At 41.3% G+C, this 24,714-nt stretch overlaps 1 protein-coding gene across 2 annotated transcripts; it reads left to right on the top strand.

Moving 5' to 3' along the window:
* The first annotated feature begins 1,936 nt into the window (after window positions 1–1,936).
* Window positions 1,937–24,714, top strand: LOC109150326 (ankyrin repeat-containing protein NPR4-like). 2 transcript variants are annotated; one of them, XM_019298222.1, is made up of 3 exons: window positions 1,937–2,551; window positions 9,442–10,358; window positions 24,606–24,714. In XM_019298222.1, the coding sequence occupies exons 1-2, from the start codon at window positions 1,952–1,954 to the stop codon at window positions 10,342–10,344; spliced, it is 1,503 nt and encodes a 500-aa protein (XP_019153767.1). In that variant the 5' UTR covers window positions 1,937–1,951; the 3' UTR covers window positions 10,345–10,358; window positions 24,606–24,714. The 2 variants fall into 2 exon arrangements, with proteins under 2 accessions (XP_019153767.1, XP_019153766.1); XM_019298221.1 differs by having other exon boundaries at window positions 9,442–9,888; window positions 24,142–24,661.

Below are 24,714 nucleotides of genomic sequence, written 5' to 3'. Positions count from 1 at the left end.
TCATGATACGATATGAATATGACTGGACCCCAAAAAAAATGTTACCTTTCATAGTTTGAATAGTTTGTACGAATTTAAAGCCATGAAAGACAAGCAATCTATTCAATATTCATCTACACATTAATTGTCACCTGATTCATGTTCTCAGTTACCAGCTGGCCAGCCTCTATATGTCTTTATCCATTGATTATTGTATCAAGACTATCAACAGTAATTAGCTCAAATTTTGAATAAGTCGTAGATGGCTTGCGAATTGACATATACAAATAATTAATTTAAAAATTAAAACTACCTTCAAAAAAATTCTAAAAATTAAATCTCAATTTATGACTTGGTAATTAAATTCCATTAATTCGCCTAAATACGATACAAACAAATCCCATATATCTTTGTTTCATTTGTTTATTTCAATTCGTTCTTCAACATTTATAATAATTGAGTTATGTATTTGATACATTAATACTTCATTCAAAGTAAATATATAGTTTAATAATTACCTTGCAGTTTAGTGGCATGAAGTGATTTTCTTAAATGAACTGTTATGAATTTAAGCCCTAGCAAAGGTGGTATTGACCATAGCATTCAAGAAATTAATTGTTTTTATAAATAGGTAAAATCACTCTTTTGCTCTCTCAATTGTTGGAATTATAAAGCTTGTCACCCTCTTTTAATTTTCACAAATTTGCTCCTTAATAATACTGTTAAATAAGATATATGTAAATTCAACCACACTGAGAAATCACTCTAAGATTTTATATTTAAAAAAAAAAACTAATTAATTTTACAACTGTTAGGAATTATGTTCTACAAATTTTGATGATGCTAAGTAAATTGTATAGATGCCAACTATCATGTAGTGTGATGGCATCCCTGTTGCCATTACAAATGAGTGGTCGTAGGTGTGAACCCGGTGGTGAGTGCATAGATTCTTAGGCTGAAACTGTTTAAGAAAATATAGAACTAATAATACCTCGTAAAGAATTATGAGTATTTAAAAAAAAAAAAAATTATATAGACAAGTTAGTACCCACAAATCAAAAAGTAATTTTCTAGTTTTAGAATAACTTATAAAGGCCAAATTAAATTTGTAATCAAAAAGTAATTTTCTAGTTTTAGAATAACTTATAAAGGCCAAATTAAATTTATGACTTACAAACCATTAAGTCTAGCTTAGGTACAATTGGCAAATTAATTAATCAGGCAACCAAACATTATTACATGGGCCATGCTGGACCATAAATAAAAATATAATTTTAATATATTAAAAGTACATTATTTATGTACATAAAGTACATTATTTGTAAGTACATTATTTTATATATTATCAAAAAATGTACTTTTAGTAAATTAAAAATATATCTTATGTTCATAGTCCATACATCTATTTGAATCATGCATGGTCCACACAATAATTTGCCAACCTGCAATGACATACTGATAGAAAAAGTGCTAAAAGTGCTTATATGCTATCCAAAAAAATAAAATAAAAATAAAAAAAAAAAACTTTCCAAGAGGCCAGGATTGGTAGGCGATGTCTCTTTGAAAGATATATTAGAATACAAATTTAGTCATTCAGAAGAGAAAATCCATTAATAGGAGTCCAAGTTACAGTAACAGATTATTTTTAAGTTGCATTTCATACTTTGAATAGTTTGTACTAAAGCCGTGAAAGACAAGCAAGCTATTCGTCTACACACATATAAGCAAAAAAATCGCCAGATTTTTTTAAATGTAACCATCAGCTGCTTCAATTCATATTCTCAAATACCACGTGGCCATGCCAGCCTCTATATGTTAATGAAGACAACATAGAATATTGTGTGAAACTTCTTTCAACTTTCGTTAGTGGAAAGTTCAAATATGGAAGAAGCTAAAACTATAAGACACCCCAAATATGTCTCAATATATAGTACAGTGTATGTATACTGTGACAAATTAAAAAAACATCAAAATGGAAAGGGGGGTTTTTGAAGCTGCACTTGAGGGAGACGTGGCAACCTTAAAGAGGCTGTTACATGAAGATCCTTTGATTCTGGATCGAACCATAGTGAACACTTATTCCGAGACCCCATTGCATGTTGCAGCGATGTTGGGGTACCATGATTTTGTTAAGGAAATCATTACAAGAAAACCCCAACTCGTTAAGGAGTTGAACTCGAAGCATTCCTCCCCTCTTCACATCGCGGCGGCCAAAGGGCACGTTGATGTGGTTAGAGCTTTGGTGTTAGTTGATCCTGGGATGTGTTTGGCTCGTGATAGAGATGGCCTAACACCGCTCCACCTCGCAGCCATGAAAGGAAGACTTGAAGTATTGAAGGAGTTGATTGATGCAATATCATCGTCTTCTAGTAGTGGATTGGTTGATATGATGGGTGTGGATGATGAGCGGTTGGGAGAGACCATTTTGCATTTGTGTGTTAAGCATAGCCAGTTGGAGGCTTTGAAGATTCTGGTGGAGATGATAGGAGATGGTGGTGGGGATTTTGTGAATCAGAGAGATAGTTCTGGCCACACCATTCTGCATCTTGCAGTGGCAGATAAACAATTTGAGGTACGTATGCAATGTTTTTTTTTTTTTTTTTTTTTTTTTTTTTTTTTTTGTTTGTTTCTTTTTTTAAATCTTAATCATGACTCATGATCAAATAAGTCCACCATTTCCTATAAGTCCATATGAACAGATCGGTATATTAAAGTTAGAGATTAATGGTTTAGCTAGATTTTTTCAACTGTGCAATTGTCTATGAAGTGCACAATTGTGAAAAATCAAGACCATTAATCTCTAACTTTTAATGGATCATATCTGTTTATATGGACCCATGAGAAGGGGTAGACTCATTTGAACAATAATGACCCTTAATCATTAGTACGTGTCTCAAAAATAGCTACTTCTTGCCATATATCACATTTTAAAGAACAAAAGGCATTTTCATGTGGTTTGCAAGCTGTTACACACGAGTGAGATATACACAATCTACACTTTTAAATAGCGGTTGTTGGTTTCGCTCATTATTAAGCGCGACCACAACTATATGCCAAAAATTATAAATAATAGCGAAGGCGCTACTTTATTTCTTCATACCGCCACATTTTAAGAGGCATACATGATGCTATACTTGACTCTAGGGACGGAGCCAAAGGGGGGGCAAGGGGCAGCTGCCCCCTCACCCCACCCCCACCCCCACCCCATATATAATTTTTGTATGTATATATGTATATATAGTACATGTGTTAGTATTAGTAAAATAAAACTATTGAATGTTAACAAGAGTTGATTTAGATGAGTTGATTGAGCACATGTTGAGTTATGATAAAGGATATGTGTTGGAATTTTGGCTTTAACATAGTTTTATAGTTGGCTTCAACAGTTTTTTTTTTTAACTCCTTCCCTATGGTTTCAACACAGTCACGTTTTTAACAACTTTTTAATATTTAATACACACATATATATAACATTCTTTTATATTAATAATGAGATGTGTTTAATTTTTTTTTAAAATTATCTCTTTTGTTTTAATATTTCGCCTTTACTGAAAACAATTTCTGAATCTGTCGCTACTTCTTCGCCCCCCCCCCCCCCCCCAACCGAATTTCTGGCTCCATCCCTACTTGACTCTTTAGGCATCTGCCACGGTTGGAAATTAAATCTCGTTATTTCAATCCAACAATAATGTTAGTCGATAATTAAAAAAAAAAAAATCATAACTTTTCGTCCCCTAGCTACCTATAACTTTGCCCTTCATTGGCATCCGCCCCTACAAAAGCATTTAACATATTGTATACTAATTCCACCAGAGGTCCCTTGTCTTTGGTGGCAATTTTAAATTTAGTCCGAGACTATCGCTTTTGCCATTTAACATCCCTAAACTATTATTTTTTGGACACTTTTAGTCATTGTCATCACTTTTCCTATTTTTAGTAAAGACATTTTTATCTTTTCATATTTTTCTTTTATTATTTTTCCGAATTCAACCGGTTTAATTGGTTTATAAGTTTAGGTAATCTCTGATTTTTAGTAATAATATTTTTCAACCGATTTTTATTAAAGTCCTAAATCAATTAAACCAGTTGAAACCAGAAAAATAACAAAAGAAAAATATGAAGAGACAAAAATGTCCTTACTAAAAATAGAAAAAGTCCTGAGAAAGACTAAAAGTGTCCAAAAAATAATAGTCTAGGGACGGTAAATGGCAAAAAGATAGTCTGAACTAAATTTAAAATTGCCACCAAAGACAATGAACCTATGGTGGAATTAACTCACACAAAAATTAAGAAGTAAATCTAATAATTTAATAATTAAAATTTAAATGAAAATATTCTACCATAACCAAGAGATATAAAAGAAAATCCAACTAGAACAATCAAATGTCTTTTATCCATTGACTTTGAATAAGTCGTAGATGGCTTGCGAATTGACATATACATGTGGAATTGTAGATGATGGATTTAATTCATTCGGGGTAGCCCGAATTATTAAACCCGGATAAGAATACGTACGAAATAAATAATATAACGCAGAGATATCGTAAGGCCGCAGGGACCGTATATTGTATTAATTGTCGCTAATAAGCTATTACAAGACTTGATTAGGACAATAATGCTAGAAGATAGTAATTCAGGAATATGTTGTGTTGTGTAAGATAATGATCAGGGTCCTTTGTTAGGACAAGGAGGGAGCTTTTTATACCAGCTCAACCCCCAACAGCACCCCTAGAACCGGGGGTGGTTAGATCGGCCCGCTTTGACCGCGTCCCCTCCGGGACCGGGTCCAAAGCGGGGCGACTCGGCATGGCCGAGCCGGGCATGTGCCGAGCTCGGGCTAGCCGAGTCCACCATGGACCGGCTTGGCTCGGTAGTAGCCGGGTCCATGGTGACGAGCTCGGGTGTACCGAGCTCGTCCGTGGCCGGGCTCGGCCCATGGCCGAGTTGCTTTGGGCCGACCCGGCCACGGCCCAAGGGGTTGGGCCGAGGCGCCTAGGGTCTGTCTCTCTGGGTCGGTTCGTTCCGGGTCCAATATATCCATCACGAGTCCCCCACTCTCTTCGTTGTGATAAGTCGACAACGATAGAGAGTAGACACATTGCGAGCCGACTCCCACGCGATTGCCCCGAGTTAATAATTAGCCGACCTCCTGTGACCGAGCTCACCATGACCGAGGCACCTTGGGCCGAGTAAGGGGCCTCACCACTATGCCCCGGGTCTATTCCATACTTCCTTGTTCCGCTTTCCCGGGTCGATTTGCTCCAATCGTAAGATATCCATCATGAGTGAGACTTCTTCTCTTCCGCAAGAACACTAACAAGTCTTGGACTCCCTGGCATCGTGTATGAGACTTTGATTTCTGAGTTCACTTTTGGGCGAGCTCATGGGGTAGTCGTCCTCCTCTTGGGTGAGCTCATGAGGTAGCCCCTCTTGGGCCGAGGTTCGTTAATGGAGGAGAGTAAACACGAGTCGCACTCCACGGATCCGAGCCCCACACGGCCAACCCCAACGTGGCCGACCCCAACGTGACCGACCCCAACGTGACCGACCCCAACGTGGCCGACCCCAACGTGACTGACCCCAACCTCAAGGATTAGACTTGATAGCGGCTTGATTAGCGTCATCCCTTCTTTATCATATGGTTCCGTCTTCCGCTCCACCACTTTGTACTTTTCCTAACATGCTTCTCCCCCCGGAGGTAGGCACATTTGTGTCTCTCCTCCGGGCGGTGGGCACATTTTATGACTCCCCTCAGGGAGGTGGGCATATTTTATGTCTCCCATCCATGAGGTGGGCATATCTTATGGCCCCCTCCGGGAGGTGTGTCCTTTTGTACCTTGCTTCGATAAGCATGCTTCCCCTCCTGGAGGTGGGCATATTTTATGTCTCCCCTCCGGGAGGTACTTCCTTTTGTCTTTGCTTTGTTAAACATGTTCCCCCTCCCGGTGGTGGGCACATTTTATGTCTCTCCTCCGGGAGATACTTTCTTTTGTCTTTGCTTCGTTAAACATGCTTCCCCTCTCGGAGGTGGGCACATTTTATGTTTCCCCTCTGGGAGGTGGGCACATTGTATTGACTTGGCGTTTTGAATGGACAATCAGCTCTCCCTTATTGATTCATTTTTTTTTAGCACAATGCCTTATGTTAACCGTTTGAGGCCTAGTCCCCCTGGACCACTAAGCCGCCGGGCACCTCCGTCGGGGTTGGTACGTGAGGTCGGACCTCGTGCCCCCTTAGGGTACGTTAGCCGCTTGAGCCTAGTCCTACCGGACTAAGCCACCGGGCTCTTCCGTCGTGGTTGGTACGCGAGGTCGGACCTCGTGCCCCCTTAGGGTATGTTAGCCGCTTGAGCCTAGTCCTACTGGACTAAGCCACCGGGCTCTTCCGTCGGGGTTGGTACGCGAGGTCGGACCTCGTGCCCCCTTAGGGTGCGCTACCCGCATGAGCTAAGTCCTGCCGGACTAAGTCATCAGACTCTCCCGTCGGGGTTGGTACGCGAGGTCGGACCTCGTGCCCCCTTAGGGTGCGCAAGCCGCTTGGGCCGAGTCCTGCCGGACTAAGCCACCAAGCTCTTCTTTCGGGGTTGGTACGCGAGGTTGGACCTCGTGCCCCCTTAGGGTACGCTACCCGCATGAGCCATGTCCTGCCGGACTAAGCCATCGGATTCTCCCGTCGGGGTTGGTACGCGAGGTCGGACCTCGTGCCCCCTTAGGGTGCGCAAGCCGCTTGGGCCGAGTCCTGCCGGACTAAGCCACCGAGCTCTTCCGTCGGGGTTGGTACGCGAGGTCGGACCTCGTGCCCCCTTAGGGTACGCTACCCGCATGAGCCAAGTCCTGCCGGACTAAGCCCTCGGACTCTCCCGTCGGGGTTGGTACGTGAGGTCGGACCTCGTGCGCCCTTAGGGTGCGCAAGCCACTTGGGTCGATTCCTGCCGGACTAAGCCACCGAGCTCTTCCGTCAGGGTTGGTACGCGAGGTCGGAGCTCGTGCCCCCTTAGGGTACACTACCCGCATGAGCCAAGTCCTGCCGGACTAAGCTATCGGGCTCTCCCGTCGGGGTTGGTACGCGAGGTCGAACCTCGTGCCCCCTTAGGGTACGGTTGGGGAGGTCAGGTGAGTACTCGATTCTTACAACATCGTTGGAGGGACTTGAAACGTCGTTGTAGGGGATGCTCCACCTCTTAAAACGTTGTAGGATGAGACGTCCCACCTCTTGGAAGATCATTGGAGAGGATGGATCACCTCTTGCCACATCTTTGGAGGGGACGCTCCACCTCTTAAAACATCGTTGGAGGAGACGTTCCCCCTCTTGAAACATCATTGGAGAGGACGGACGACCTCTGGAAACATCATTGGAGAGGACGGATGACCTCTTGAAACATTATTGGAGAGGACGGATCACCTCTTGCAACATCTTTGGAGGGAATGCTCCACCTCTTAAAACATCATTACAGGGGACGGACCCCCCGGTGGACCGGGCAGGTCCCATTGTGGACCTCCTCTACGACTGACACCTAATGTAGCAAGGTGTCATTGGAGGACTTCTTGTTGTGTATATCACGGGGGACTATGTAGGTTCTCCCCACCGGTTTGGCTTTGACCTTGTCAAGGGGAAAGCAACCCATAACATGTTCTTCCGTTAGGTAGTGAGTGGGGCGTCCCCCATGTACTACCGTTAGGTAAATGACAAGGTCAGGGGCGACACGCACGACCGCAACCATGGGTTAATAAGAACATATGTCAATATTTGAGCTCCTGGGGTTCGGGGGAGCCGGGTGCTCGACCTATCACGCCCCCTTGGGAGGGGCGGGGTAAATGTAGGCACCCCTCGAGAGACGTCGGGGCCAAGCAAGAGGGCTCGGACACCTCTTTGGAGCCCCTCAACGGGGTGGGTCGACAAGGTGGTAGCTTGTTGGGGCGCGATTCATCCCCTCTGGGAGCTCGTTCATTCGCTTACGGAGCTGCTCGACCTCGTCACGATTGGTGCTTGGAGCTCGACCATTTGTTTCCCGACCTCTCATCTCGGGAGGCCTACTCGCGTCGCGGCGGAGCTCGAGCCCCGCGGCTTGGCGACCTTCGGGGACATGATTCCTCCGCTTGTAGTGCGTTAGGGGTTGGCCTTGGGCCCAACCTATCTCGGACCGACACGCGCATGCCCAGCCTCTTAAAGGCGGGCCTAACATGGGACGACCTCCTTCTATCACCCTCTCGATGGTGATCTTGGCAGATGTCACCCCCTCCCCGCGTGTCCGATGGTCGGGGTGAGTTGACATCCTCTTCGATTTGAGTGTTGAGTGCCCGAGGTAGCGGGGTGCTTGGACCGGTGCGCCCCTTGAGGGAGGTGGAGGCGGGGTCGGCATCCTTTGTGTGGCCTCCAGACCGTCGTGCGCACCTCCTTGGGGACCCTCTATGAGGTGAGCCAAAGTCGTAAAGGATTGCTAAAGGGTAACCGCCCCCTCCTGTAGCGGGGCGAGATTTGGAGGAGGGACGATGGAAGATGGCACCCCACCGCTGTGATGGTTGGTGAGGTGATCTCTCAAGTATCCGACCTAGTGGAGGCGGCCGGTTGGAGGTTGGGGGCCCAGTTGGGGCCGTTCTCGGTTGCGGCGAGCTGGGTGCTACGGGAACCGTTGGTGTGGTGGAGAGTTGGATCTCGACCTTATCATGGTAGCTGGTCGCGGTGGACCACTGAATATAGAACACGCTTGAGCTGGTACAGCAGCTCTCAACAAGAGCACCAATGATGGATTTAATTCACCCGGGGTAGCCCGAATTATTAAACCCGGATAAGAATACGTACGAAATAAATAATGTAACGCAGAGATATCGTAAGGCCGCAGGGACCGTATATTGTATTAATTGTCGCTAATAAGCTATTACAAGACTTGATTAGGACAATAATGCTAGAAGATAGTAATTCAGGAATATGTTGTGTTGTGTAAGATAATGATCAGGGTCCTTTGTTAGGACAAGGAGGGAGCTTTTTATACCAGCTCAACCCCCAACAGCACCCCTAGAACCGGGGGTGGTTAGATCGGCCCGCTTTGACCGCGTCCCCTCTGGGACCGGGGGCGACTCGGCATGGCCGAGCCGGGCATGTGCCGAGCTCGGGCTAGCCGAGTCCACCACGGACCGGCTTGGCTCAGCAGTAGCCGGGTCCATGGTGACGAGCTCGGGTGTACCGAGCTCGTCCGTGGCCGGGCACGGCCCATGGCCGAGTTGCTTTGGGCCGACCCGGCCACGGCCCAAGGGGTTGGGCCGAGGCGCCTCGGGTCCGTCTCTCTGGGTCGGTTCGTTCCGGGTCCAATATATCCATCAGTGGAAATTTATTTTCAGATTATATAAGCTAAGCTAGGAACTTGCATTATTTAACGTAACATTGATGATAATGAATATAATATAATATTTGTTACTACGATACGTAACTTACCAAGAGAGCATGGGTTCCGTTGCATGCATGCAGACTGTGAAGTATTTGCTCAACTATACTACAATAGAAGTGGATGCTCATCAAGACTTGATTGGGTTAACACCTATGGACATCCTCCTTCTTCAAACTACAAATAATGATGTGAAACACAAGGGACCTAAACAAATACAAACCCCCCAGAGCCAACCCTCCAGAAACAAGAAGAAAAACCAAAGAAAAAAGCCAAATACCAAGCCGCCAAATGCAAAAAAAGGGCACTGGGTTCAAAAAATGCGAGACGCATTAATGGTGGCAGCTTCTTTGCTGGCAACAATGGCGTTCCAGGCAGTTGTCAGCCCTCCCGGCGGTTTATTGCAAGCCAACGACATATTCATAGGAGACTCAGATATCCAAAATGACATAAGTGATTTCTTTTCTTTTACAGGAAACTCAGATGAATCCTCCTTTTTCGCCCCTGCACCGTCGCCGTCTAGTATAAACAACAACGGTAGAAATGGTACAATTGGGAAATCCGTGATGTCTTATTACAAGCCGTCGGTTTATATTATGTTTCTGGTGGCCAACACCACCAGCTTTCTTGCATCTCTCAGTATCATACTGCTGTTGATAAGCGGTTTGCCGCTAAGCCGAAAGTTGTTTATGTACATTATGATGATCATAATGTGGGTGGCCATCACTGGGATGGGGTTAAGTTATTTCTTCTGCATAAACATGATTACTCCGAAGACGAATAACATGAACGACATAGGGTTTTACTTGCCCATAATTGGGGCGTGCTGGGTAGCAGGGCATGCTGTGATTCTTGTGTTAGGGCACACACTTCAGATGACAATCAAGATGGTAAAGTGGGTGTGCAGAGCATATAAGAGAAAGCCCAAGATGACTTCAAGTCGTTCTATGGATATAGACTCCTGTAACGAGATATATGTCACATGAATTGAAGAAGCTAAGTTCAGAATTGAGACAAATTATATATATATATATATATATATATATATATATATATTCTAATTAAGTATGGACTTGTGTTATTGTATTAGAATAGTTTGTTATGTACTTATCTTGTGGTCTAGCATCAAGTAACCGGTATTGACTCTTTGTATATCAATAAGTTTGAGAAAGTAGTTATAAACCAATATTGTATTATAACAAAGTTAGTAGTATTCAAAAAAAAAAAAAAAAAAAATTGTTATGTGCTTCATAGTCAATTTAAAATACATTATTTTGTTAAAACAAATTAGTTATATTTTAGTTTCCTCCCGAGCCACCTTGGGCAAGGGCTAGTTGGACCCTTACTCAGGGCCCATGCTAGGAGCCCCCATATACACACACAAAATTTTTATTTAAAGACAAAGTAACTTAATTGGTAAGTCACATGATTGTTGTTTGCGTAAATATCCAAAATGGTTCTTCCATAGATAAATTCACAAATTGATTCTTGACTATTGATCACGGTAAGTAGACGGTCATTTCAACACGAAATTGGATCAAAATTGAAAAGTTAAGGACTTAATTTGTTAAAATCAATAGTCGATGAGACTAATTTGTGAATTAGCTATAGTTAAGGGATCATTTTTGGTATTTACGCTTGTTATTTTAAAAGTTAATAAGGGTACAATAGTTTTGCCTATATTTGTAAGTTTTATTTTAAATTTTTTATTAATAATTAATTTACTATGATAAAAATGAATCAATGATATTATTTGTAAATATATTTGATTTTAAATTGTTTATTCTTTTTTTTTTTAAATCTAAAACTCCAAAACTTCATATTAAAGCATCGCCCAAATAAAAGACGTGGGAGAACCCTCCCAGTACATAGACTCACAATAACTGCGGTTGCCAAAGCATGGGCAACCTGAGACAAATTGTTTATTCTTTGTTTCAAAAAATATTGTTTTTTCGCTTTTATAAACTATAATTATTTATTTATCGTCGACTATGTAGTTATTGATTATTTTGCCTTTAGAATAGCACCTAGAATTGTTTTTCATGATTAATTGTGTATGTATACTTTTTTTTAAGAAAAGTTAATTCTTCCAAATGTCCTTTGTCTTTGGTGACAATTCCAAATTTAGTCTTAGACTATTATTTTTTTCATTTAACATCCCATATTGGAGTATTTTTTTGGACACTTTCAATCTTTCTCATTACTTTTCCTACTTTTAGTAAGAGCATTTTTGTCCATTCATATTTTTCTTTTGTTATTTTTCCGGTTTCAACCGGTTTAACTAGTTTATGATTTTACTAAAACCCGATTTTAAAATATGCTTACTAAAAATAAGAGGTTACCTAAATTCCTAAACTAATTAAACCGGTTGAAATAAAAAATGAAAAGACAAAGTTACCCTTACTAAAAATAGAAAAAGTCATGAGAAGAACTAAAAGTGTCCAAAAAATAATAATTTAGATATTAAATGACAAAAATAATAGTCTATGACAAAATTTAGAATTGACATAAAAAACAAAGGACCTCTGGTAGAATTGTTTAGGAAAATTGACTATAATGTGACAAAGCAATTATGCATTTCCAAAAATAGAACCATCTGAAAAGTTAGACAATTTTAAGAAAAAGATGTTTGAGACATGCGTTTGAGGTCGCATGTCCCAAATGTCTTTGTGAAATTATTATTTTTAAAAAAATTGGGGTGTGGCGGTGGGATGTGGCTTCCATTTTCTTTGATGCTTTAAAGAAGGTTTCTGGGCATTTGAGATACCAGGGTGCAGAGGACATGTAGTTTGGGATGTATGTGAGGGTTAATTTGGTTTCCATCTTCATCAAACTCAGCCGCTGCAATTGAAATGAACCTTGGTTGAATTGAATGGCGACCCTACAACCCACATGGCCGCTGACACCCCGCCGCCAGACAACAAGTGGGACTTGTGGTCTTCACCCAAGTCGCATCCCACCGCCAGACCACAAGTGCGACTTGCGGTCCTATGTGTGATACACTACCAAACATCTCAAAAATGCGTATTAATGGTAAGAGAAATACGTCAAACGTAAGTACGAATTGTGTGTCTGACATATAAAATACCTCAAACAATTTTTTTTAAAAAAAAATTCACAAAGACATTTGGGACATGCGTTCTTGACATCAAACGCAAGTCCCATACGTCTTTTTCTTAAAATTGTTCAACTTTTCAGATCGTCCTACTTTTGAAAATGCACGATTATTTTATCACATTACAGTCGATTTTCCTGTTGTCAAGACTCTCCTTAGCTCTTTGACTTTTCTCATGTCTTCTTCTCTCCTTTGCTTCATCTGAGTAGCTTGTTGAGCGATTACTCCTTTTTGCTTATTGTACCAATCGTAGGTCTTGATCTTGGATTCATATAGTCTTCAAATATAATTTCCTTCTAGTACAAGAAGACCAACGAACCAGCAATTCAAGTTCCAACTTATCACATGTTAAATTTGTGCAATTAACCCTTAAACTTGTTAAATTTATGCAATTAATAACCTATTTAACAAGTTTGAGGGTATAATTGGAGGTTTTTTTTTAGTTCGAGTGTCTGATTGTATTTTGATATATAGTTGAATGGTCTATTTGACTTTTATCAGTTATTATTTATGAAGGCACTATGCGGTGGATTATTTTGTCTTTAGAATAGCACCTAGAATTTGTTTTTTTTTTTTCATGATTAATATTGTTTATGTATACTTTTTTTTCTTTTTGAAGTGTGTATGTATACATTTTAAAAACTTGTAAATCTTATTTCAAGTTATTTGATATTAGTATTTTTTTTTTCCTTATGTAATTTAATTTTAAGTACGAAAATATATGTTAAATTTAGATTTTTTTTTTCTTTGCTCTGCCCAAAGCCTATAAAATGATATAATCGGGCATGGTTTCCTCAGTAATTATTGTTAATGTGTATATGAAAATCAATTTCAACTAATCAATTTCATGTACAGAATTATTATGTTTAATGTACAGAATTTCGTAACATAATGCACAGAAACGTATAACACGATATACATACACAATGTTTTATATTTTACTTATTCTCATATCTAATTTATGTAAATAGTTAATCTCATATAGACACATAGATGAATGTGGAAAGAGATAATCAATTCAATAACTGAAACAGATTACAATTAATACTCTCTGGAGAGAGAACTAACTAATAGCCACTAGACTAGGACTAATCTAGACTACATCATAACATAACATTAATAATAATAATAATAATAATAAACTATAGTCTAACACTCCCCCTCAAGCGCAAGGTGGGTGATGCACCACATTGAGTTTGGAGCGAAGAACACCAAAGCGTGCAGCCGGTAGTGGTTTAGTAAATATATCAGCAAGCTGGTCCTTGGTGGAGACGAAGTTGACAACTCGCCAGACGAAACTTTGTCCCGGACGAAGTGATAGTCCACCTCGACATGCTTAGTGCGCGCATGAAAGACTGGATTGGCGCATAAGTATGTTGCTCCAAGATTGTCGCACCAAAGAGTCGGAGGAGTGGTGGAGTTAAGACCCAACTCACGGAGTAAAGATAGGACCCATGTAACCTCTGCACAGACATCTGCTAAGCCCTTATATTCGGCCTTCGTTGACGAACGAGCCACTGTACGCTGCTTCCTAGAGACCCATGAGACAAGGTTGGTACCAATGAAGACAGCATAACCACTAGTGGACTTACGATCCACAGGACACCCGGCCCAGTCCGAATCCGAGTATGCATGTATTTCCGAGGTCCTGGATGGTGAGATGCGTAGCCCGTAGTCTAAAGTCCCCTTTATATAGCGAAGAACTCGCTTAAGCAAACCCCAATGCTCCTGTGTGGGACTGTGCATAAACTGGCACAGTCGATTGACCGCATAGGATATATCCGGTCGAGTGATGGAAAGATACTGAAGTGCCCCCGCTAGCCGTCTGAACTGTGTCGGATTATCAAAAAGCTCATCGGACTGGCTGACTGGCTGAGTAATAGACGCTGGTGTGGCTAGCGGCTTGCAGTCTGTCATGCCCGCTCGTTGCAGAATGTCTCGTATGTACCGTCACTGTGTGAGAATCATACCATCTGGAACTGTGATGGTTTCTATGCCAAGGAAGAAAGTCGGTGCCCCGAGATCCCTGATTTTAAACGCCGCAGCTAGCCGCTGTAGTAGAGACTCAACTAAGGTGGCATCATTTCCGAGCATGATGATATCGTCTACATACACAAGCAGGAAAACACGAGAATCTGCAGCTGAGTAGTGAAACAGAGACACATCTGTTTTGGAGGCAATAAACCCTGTTACAAGTAAGAAATTGTGTAGACGATGAAACCAGGCCCGCGGGGCCCTGTTTAAGCCCGTATAAGGAACGTCGTAAGTGACAGACATGATCAGGGTCCTCATACCCCGGTGGCTGGCGCATGTAGACAGTCTCAGACAAGTGTCCATTCAAGAAGGCGTTGTGGACATCCAGTTGACGGAGTGTCCACCCGCGTGATATGGCAAATGACACTAATATCCGAACTGTGGTTGGTTTGACCACGGGACTAAATGTCTCGAAGAAGTCCTTGCCTGCAACCTGGTTGAAACCCTTGGCCACCAGCCTTGCCTTGTAGCGCTCAACCGAACCATCGACTTTGCGCTTAGTGCGATACACCCATTTGCACCCCACAACGTTCATGCTCGGTGTAGCAGGAACCAGCTGCCACGTCTCATTATGATGTAACGCATTGAACTCTTGGTCCATAGCGTCTCGCCACTGTGGATGCCCAACTGCTTGGGAATAGCAAGTCGGCTCCGCAGTTGAAGCTGTGAGTGCCTGAAGTTGTTCCCCAGTCCCTTTAATCATACGCCGTAGCCGCATGACGTGGGCCCGTTCCAGGGGCCGTGTCCGTGGACCCCTTTTCCTCGTTGCACGAGCCGGTGCACAAGGAACCGATGGTGCTGGTGCACTCGGTGGTGCTGATATGGTACCACTGCCACTTTGGAGAATGGGACTAGAGCCCCATGGTACACTTTGGACGCCAGGCGGCACTTCTCGAACTTTGGGACTAGTTTCTGCAAAAGGAAAGGTGGACTCGTCAAAGCGGACGTGACGACAAGTGTAGGTCTTCCCGGTGTCCAGGTTCATGCAGCGGTAACCCCTAAATGATGGTGGGTAACCTAAGAAGACACAGGGACTCGACCGGTACTCGATTTTATGACGGTTATACGGACGGAGATAAGGAAAACAAAGGCACCCAAACACACGTAGATATGTGTACGAGGGTGGGACTTTGTACAGGCGGTAATAGGGTGTATCAAACTGGAGTGGAGCAGACGGGAGTCGGTTGATTAGGAAGGTGGCTGTTTCAAATGCGTGATCCCAGTAGCGTTGTGGGACAGACGCTTGTGCCATTAGCGCCAAGCCGGTCTCGACAATATGCCGATGCCGGCGTTCCACACGGCCATTTTGCTCGTGTGTGTAGGCACATGATTGCTTGTGGACAATCCCTAACTTTGTGAAAAGTTTGTGTAATTTTTGGTATTCCCCTCCCAAATCGGACTGGATGGACTTGATAGAACACGAAAAGGTGCGTTCTACCGTCGCCCGAAAAAATCAAAGATTTTATATATGTCGGTTTTAAGACGTAGAGGATAATACCAACAGTAGCGGGTGTTATCATCTACGAATAATACAAAATAACGGGAACCATCCGCAGAAATAACTGGTGCGGGGCCCCATATATCAGTAAAAACTAAATCGAGTACATTATTACTTGACTTGACTACCCTATCTAAAGGAAATCGGGCAGACTTGCCAAGTTGACACGGAGCACACAATTTAGGAACAGTAGTTTTATTGGACTCAACGGGGCATTCTCGTAGAACACGATGAAGCGCCTGACTGTGTGGGTGACCGAGACGCTGATGCCAGACCGCAGAAGTGGCACGAGCCGAAACAAAAGCATAATGCGCGCTAGGAACTGACAGCGAATACAAGCCCCCCGAGCTTGGCCCTTTAAGCAAGACCGCCTGAGTGATGCAGTCCTTCACAACAAAAAACGTGGGGTGAAACTCAAAATAGCAGTTATTATCTCTAGAAAACCGATTAACGGATAATAACGATGCAGACAATTCAGGAACATGTAAAATACTGGACACTTTTAAAGATTTATTAATAGACGGAATTGCTGCATGACCCACACGCGAGATGGCCAAACCTGTGCCATCGCCCACTCGCAACACGTCGTCACCGTGATACTCCTCGGATTGCGTGAGCATGCTGGAATCGGGGGTAGCATGCATTGAGGCCCCCGTGTCTGGAAGCCAGGTGGTCACCGAGGGTGAGGATGCCGGCGCTGTTCCGCCACCTGCAACAGCAACATGAACAGTCGGCGGCGGTTCGGAGTACCGCCGGTAGCAAAATGCGGCGGAGTGCCCCTGCTTGCTGCATATTTGGCAGCGCACCCCACCTCACCGACCGCGGCCTCCTCTGCCGCCTCGTTGATTGCCGCGTCCTCCGCCACCACGTGACTGCCGGCCGCCATCTCCATGCTGACGACGACCACCGCCACCACGCGATGCGTACATCGCCGACGGAGACCCAGCCACTGCTGCCGATGTGTGCGACGGGAAATCATCCTCATGGATGAATTGTTGGGCCTAGAGAAAATCCGCCAACTGCGGAATGGAAACGGGCGTGCCGTTGATCGCCAACGCGGACGCCATTGAACGGAATTCCGGCCTTAAACCGCGAAAGACGTACAAATTCTGCTCCGACGGCGTGAGAGTCCTCCCGGCAAGTGCGAGATCCTGAACAAGATGCTGCGCCCTGCCCAGATATTCGGAGGTGGAGCTGTCTCCTTGGCGAAGGGATTGGATTTGCCCAAGCAGATTGAGACAACGAACCTGCGTGGATGATCCTAAGGCCGTCTCTGCCGCAGTCCAAACACCACGTGCGGTGGTTTGTCCAAGAGCTAGATACATCACCTCCTCAGATAGTGAGGAGATTAAAAGAGAGAGGATTGATGCGTCCTGCTGTACCCAGGCTGCATACGCCGGATTCTCCGTCGTGGAGATGTTGTCGCTGGAGTTGCTGCCGGCGGGGACCTCTAGGAATGGTGAAGGCTGCGACCGTGTACCATCTACGAAGCCTAGCAGACCTTGACCCCGGAGGAACGGGATCACCTGACTCCGCCAGTATAAGTAATTCCGATGGGTAAGCTTGAGCGACACGAAATGATGTGCGCTTGTTAAAGTGTTGGAGGAATTATTTGGGGAGGAGATGGTGGTTACGGTGCGCTCAGAGCTGCTGGACATTGTCGATGGAGGGGAAAAGAAAAGAAAAAAAAATTGCGTGGAATTTGCCTGGCTAACTGATACCAGATGAATGTGGAAAGAGATAATCAATTCAATAACTGAAACAGATTATAATTAATACTCTCTGGAGAGAGAACTAACTAATAGCCACTAGACTAGGACTAATCTAGACTACATCATAACATAACATTAATAATAATAATAATAATAAACTATAGTCTAACAACATAATCCCATAATATAAGACATAAATTCGTAAAATAAGACGTACAATGTGTTTTGTGTTAGAGTTAATTACCGAAATGGTCTCTTGCCTATAACGAAATTACTAATTTGGTCCTTGACTATTTTTTGACTAATTAAGTCCCTCAACTTTAAAAATCTTAACCAATTTGGTCCGCCATTAGAAATCCGTTAACTTGGGACCAAATTGATAATTTCGCTATAGTCAATGGACCATTTTAGTAATTAACTTTGTATAATTTGTAATTCTGTATAGATTTTTTTTTTTTTTTTTTTTTTTTTGCATGTTAAAAAAATATTTATATTTTGGTAGAAATTTTCAATAAATATTTTTTTTTATTTCACAATTATATAAAGAAGGGTAGAAGTTAAATTACTGCACAAGACCCTATTCTTTTTAGACTGGTCCTAAGCAGGAATGTGTATAAGTAGACTTGTTTTTATAACTTATAAGGGTTAGCAAACCTAGTTTGAATATCAACAAAGACAAGATGGCAAAATCATTTCAAAGTATTAGAAAAATTAGGTACAAGGTATAAGAGGAATGTCTATTAAAATTAATCAAATTAAAATCACAATATTTACCAAAAAAGAGATGGATGATTATTTCAAAGTAGATTAACTGTTACAATATGTATTAAACGCATATGTTTCATATATACATGTCATGACACGATATGAATATGACAAGCAAAGAGGATCCGAAAAAAAATGTCACTTTTTTTTTTCTGAAAGGAAATGTCACCTTTTATAGTTTGAATGGTTTGTATTAAAGTAATGAAAGACGAGTAATCCATTATACAATATTCATCTACGCATATAATAATCTGTCTAGTCAAAAAACTCAAAAGATTTTTAATTGTACTCTGATTAATTAATCATGTTCTCAAATACCATATATGCACCTGGCCATCCATTGATTATGTATCAACAGTAATTAGCTCAAATTTTGAATAAGTCGTTGATGGCTTGCGAATTGACATTTACAAATAATTAATTTAATTATTCATAAAAATATCACAGACCCTTTAATTTCTATTTATTATAATGATAAGTACCTTATTTTTTGACATTTGTAGAATTTCCATTGTCTAGATGACGACCTAATGCTTCATTTAAATAAATTAATCGGTAAAATCACACATTTGCTCTCTCAATTGTTAGAATTATAAATCTTGTCACTGTGTTTTAATTTTTATAAATTTGTTCCTTTACTTATACTATGTTAAATAAGAATAAATTCAACCACTTGACTAATCCAAGAGGATTGGTTGGCGATGTCTCTAGAAAGATTTAGAAATAAAAATTTAGAAGAGAAAATCCATAAATAAGGAGTCCAAGTTATACTATTCCATTAACAGATTATTTTATGTTGCATTTCATACTTTGAATAGCCGTGAAAGACAAGCAAGCCATTCATCTACACATCTAACCTGTCTAGTAAAAAAAAACTCAACAGATTTTTAATTGTCATCTACTTCAATTTCATATTCTCAAATACCACCTGGCCAGGCCAGCCTCTCTCTATATAGATTGTGTGAAACTTCTTTCAACTTTCGTTAGCGGAAAGTTCAAAATATGGAAGCTAAAACTATAAGACACCCAAATATGTGTCTCAATATATAGTACAGTGTATATTGTGACAAATTAAAAAACATCAAAATGGAAAGGCGGGTTTTTGAAGCTGCACTAGAGGGAGATGTGGGAACCTTAAAGAGGTTGTTACATGAAGATCCTTTGATTCTCGACCGAACCATAGTGAACATATATTCCGAGACCCCATTGCATGTTGCAGCGATGCTGGGGTACCATGATTTTGTTAAGGAAATCATTACAAGAAAACCCCAACTCGTTAAGGAGTTGAACTCGAAGCATTCCTCCCCTCTTCACCTCGCGGCAGCCAAAGGGCACGTTGATGTGGTTAGGGCTTTGGTGTTAGCTGATCCCGGGATGTGTAAGGGTCGTGATAGAGATGGCTTAACACCGCTCCACCTTGCAGCCATGAAAGGAAGACTTGAAGTATTGAAGGAGTTGATTGATGCAATAAGGAAGTCTTCTAGAAGTGGATTGGTTGATATGATGGGTGTGGATGATGAGCGGTTGGGAGAGAGCATTTTGCATTTGTGTGTTAAGCATAGCCAGTTGGAGGCTTTGAAGATTGTGGTGGAGATGATAGGAGATGGTGGTGAGGGTTTTGTGAATCAGAGAGATAGGTTTGGCAACACGATTCTGCATCTTGCAGTGGCAGATAAACAATTTGAGGTATGTATGTTTTCTTTTTTAAATCTTATCATTAGTTTCTTCCTTCAATATGATAACATTAGTGTCTCAAAAATGCATTTTCCCGTGAATTGCAAGCTGTTATACATGAGTGAGATTAGATAGTAATTTTTGGTTTAATTTTGCTCATTATCGAGCACTTACCAGTACTATACATCAAAAGTTATAACTAGTAGCGAAAGCGAAATTTTATTTATTCATACCACAACATTTTCGAGAGGTATGCATAATGTTATACTTGACTCTTTAGGCATTTGTCCAACGATCCCCTAGTCAATTATGACTAGCTTGGTCCTTCATTGGCCCAACAAAAGCATTTAACATATTGTATACTACACAAAAATTAAATATTAAATTTAATAAATTAATAATTAAAATTTAAATGTAAATATTTCAACATAACCAAGAGATATAAAAAAAATCCAACTAGAACAATCAAATGTTTTATCCATTGACTTTGAATAAGTCGTAGATGGCTTGCGAATTGACATATAATAATAATAATAATAATAATAATAATAATAATAATAATAATAATAATAATAATAATAATAATATTAATAATAATAATAATAATAATAATAATAATAATAATAATAATAATAATAAGAGTCAAATATGTCATCCAACTGCACACGATAATGCAATTAGGGGTCACTGAACCTAAAAAAACAATAATTATCTAAATTAAAATCCAACTAGAAGAGATCGAAAAGGCTTGTTTCAAGCCCGAGCTTGCGTGCGCCGGTGCCTGCGGGCACGAATGTCGTCCGAAAATTGGCTGGCCTTGCGGGCATAAGTTATGCCAAACATATAGTCACTTGGTTCGACCGAAACCGAGAGCACGAGAGGTGCACTCTCGGGTTGCACCACAGCGCGCACGAGAGATGTTCAGAAGATTAAACTCATCTGTTACTGGAATTAACACTGTTTTAATTTCAATTTTAAAACTGAGTTTAATCCTACTTAGTGGGTGGCTGTTACAGGTGTTACACAATTGGTTTTAATACCAATTTAATGGCCATGTTGAATGCTATCACTCCAACATCCCTTTTTAAAACTGAGTTTAATCCTACTTAGTGGGTGGCTGTTACAAGTGTTACACAATTGATTTTAATATCAATTTAATGGCCATGTTGAATGCTATCACTCCAACATCCCTATATAAAGAGAGGTAGAGCAGTAGCTTTTTACACAGTAGAGAAACAAAGGAATTCCAGTAGCTTTATCCTCTCAAAACTATGCTTCTACTCTCTTCTTTAGCCAATCTGTGTTCCAGCTTTGCTTTGTTTGCCGGGTTCTTTGTTTAGGTGCTTAAACAAAGAATCGTAGCACGTTTTATCCTGGGAAACCTAGGCTACAACGCTCCTAGCACTTGTGGGGGATGTAGCAAATAAGGTTTTAAGGAAAAGAACATTACGTTCAAACTTGTGCTAACCCTTACCCAGTTTTCCCACCTCTTTTCCTTCCCAGCTTTTCTGTTTTCCCATAGAATAATAATCTTTCCGTAGGATTATTATTTTGGGGTTTTTTCAACCTTATTACCCAACATAAACTAACCAAATTCATGCAATTTCTCTCATTTGCAAGTTTCCAACATGTCATTTCAAATTAAATTATTTAAAAATAAAATAAAATAATTATTTAAAATTAAAATTTAAAAAAAAAAACAAAACAAAACAAAACAAAACAAAACAAAACTTCCCGCCGGAGAGGTCGGCCAAGAGTTTCTTCGTCTCCGGCCATGGAGACATCTCCGTCCAGACGAAGCTTCGTCTCATGGACGGAGATGGAGACGAAGAAACTCTTAGTCTCCGGCCGGAAGTTCTGTTTTTCTTTTTTATAATTTTAAATAATTATTTTTTTTGAAGAAGAAAGATTAATTCATTAAGTCATAATCAAGAACATTCAGAAGGAAAGAGGGTGGTGTATCCATCCACCCCCGCAACCTGACACAGAAAAGGCCTCCTTCGCAACAGCGTCGGCGGCGCGATTCGCAGATCGCTTAACAAAACTAAATTCAACATCCCCTATGATGCCAAATCCTTTACATCATCTACCAAAAAACCAAACGCTGAACAAAAGCTAGGCGCACGTAGAGCGTTATACACTTCCTGGCATTCCATCTCCACATCCACGCTCCCTAGCCCCGTATTCTTCACCCAGGTTTGTGCCTCCCGGATACTAATTACCTCCGGTTCTTTCACCAAAAAAATTCAGGCAATACCATGTTCTTGGCCGCTAGGAAGGATCCTTCGTCATCGCGGAGCACCCAACCTAACCCCATTGCATTTCGTTCTTGGCTAAAGGCAGCATCACAATTTAATTTCAACCTCCCCCTTGCAGGTTTGGTCCAACGTGCAGCATGTACAGCAACATGGCCTCCACCACTGTCCTCATTCGCATGGCACCAATTGACCAAAAACATTACCGCCCTATGCACTGTCAAGTCCCCATTGAATACAACATCCTTCCACACAAAATCATTCCTACTACCCCATAGACCCCAGCAAACCATTACAAAGTTAGGCACAGCAGTAACAGTCAAAGCATTCAAAGCCCAGAAAAACCAACCACCAATGTCATTACCAGTGTAGCCAGCTAAAAACCCCCACCCCAGCTTATTCCAAATACGAACAGTATGGTGACACTTTGCAAAAAAGATGGAATGCCGATTCCGGTTGAGCCCTGCACATGTGGCAATCGAGAAAACAAGCAACATGCTTGTAATTTAGGTTGTCCCTAGTAGCCAAAAAAAAAAAGATGCTAATTGCCAACAAAACATCTTCACCTTTGGTGGTATGTGTAAGCTCCATATCCTAGCCCATTGGCGCTCATCCCCTGCCACATTAGTTAGGTGCTTATAACAAGACTTGACAGAGTAAGCTCCCTTATGATCCCATCGCCATATCCACCGATCCTGTGGCAACCGCAAACTAACTGGATTACACATAATTAAATTAGCATCACGAGCTGTAAAAATGTCATTCCCACACTCCACATCCCACTCCGTACCTTGCATTTTTAAATAGTTATTTTTAAAAATTTATTTTAGAAAAAAATAATAATTTAATTTGGAAATGATGGAAACCTGCAAATTAGAAGAATTGCATGGATTTGGCTAGTTTAGGGACCTAATTGCATTATCGTGTATAGTTCGATTGCATATTTGACCCTCAATAATAATAATAATAATAATTCAAAATTTAATCTCAAATTTTGACTTGGTAACTAATTCTTTTTTTTTTTAGTACTACGGACTCTGTTACAATGTAGTATCTATTCATTGGTAACTAATTCCTTTAATTTGACTAGATAGTAGATACCAGATACTATACAAACATATCCCATCTTCAATTCAATTGTTTATTTCAATTCCCTTTTCTACATTTATAATAATTGAGCTATGCATTTGATAAGACATTAATACTTTCATTCAAATTAATTAAATATTTGAAAAGGGGTTGCATTGCATGCACTTAATGGGTTGCATTGCATGCAGACTGTGAAGTATTTGGTGAAGCATACTACAATAGAAGTGGATGCTCATCAAGACTTGATTGGGTTAACACCTATGGACATCCTCCTTCAAACTACAAATAATGATGTGAAACACAAGGCACCTAAACAAATGCAAATCCCCCAGAGCCAACCCTCCAGAAACAACAAGAAGAAAAACAAAAGAAAAAAGCCAATCGGCAACAATAATACCAAGCCGCCAAATGCGAAAAAAGAGAACTGGGTTCAAAAAATGCGAGACGCATTAATGGTGGCGGCTTCTTTGCTCGCAACAATGGCTTTCCAGGCAGTTGTCAGCCCTCCCGGCGGTTTATTGCAAGACAACACAGTCATAAGAGAGTCAGAAATCCAAAACAACATAAATGGTTTCTTATCTTTTACAGGAAACTCCGAATCCTCCTTTGTCGCCTCTGCACCTGCAGCTGCACCGTCTAGTGACACACTGATAAATGGTACAATTGGGAAATCCGTGATGTCTTATTACAAGCCGCCGGTTTATAGTATGTTCCTGGTGGCCAACACCACCAGCTTTCTTGCATCTCTCAGTATCATACTGCTGTTGATTAGCGGTTTGCCGCTAAGCCGCAAGTTCTTTATGTACATTATGATGATCATAATGTGGGTGGCCATCACTGGGATTGGGTTAAGTTATTTCTTCTGCATAAACATGATTACTCCGAAGGGGAATAACATGATGAACATGAACATAGCACTTTTCTTGTACAGAATTGGGGCCTGTTTCTTAGCTGGGCATGCCGTGATTCTTGTGTTGGGGCACACAATTCAGATCACAGTCAAGATGCTAAAATGGGTGTTCAGAGCATTTAAGAGAAAGCCCAAGATGAATTCAAGTCGTTCTATGGATATAGACTCTTGTAACGAGATATATGTCACATGAAGTTCAGAATTGAGACAAATATATATCTTCTAATTGAGTATATGAACCAAAAGTTATTTTTAGTCAATTTGTGTTAGCTAGTTGAATTAGAATAGTTTGTTATGTACTTCA

This window comes from Ipomoea nil, unplaced genomic scaffold, assembly GCF_001879475.1.
Source record: "Ipomoea nil cultivar Tokyo-kokei standard unplaced genomic scaffold, Asagao_1.1 scaffold2279, whole genome shotgun sequence".
NCBI lineage: Eukaryota > Viridiplantae > Streptophyta > Magnoliopsida > Solanales > Convolvulaceae > Ipomoea > Ipomoea nil.
Note: the sequence above shows the minus strand (reverse complement) of the source record. Positions and strands in the feature narration are given on the sequence as shown.

Bases quoted from the DNA above. Each gene is read 5' to 3' on its own strand.
- LOC109150326 (XM_019298221.1), top strand. From the start codon at position 1,952: ATGGAAAGGGGGGTTTTTGAAGCTGCACTTGAGGGAGACGTGGCAACC. The intron at 2,552-9,441 runs GTACGTATGCAA...GCATGCATGCAG, and splicing joins TGGCAGATAAACAATTTGAG to ACTGTGAAGTATTTGCTCAA. The intron at 9,889-24,141 runs AACAACGGTAGA...GCACCGTCTAGT, and splicing joins CGTCGCCGTCTAGTATAAAC to GACACACTGATAAATGGTAC.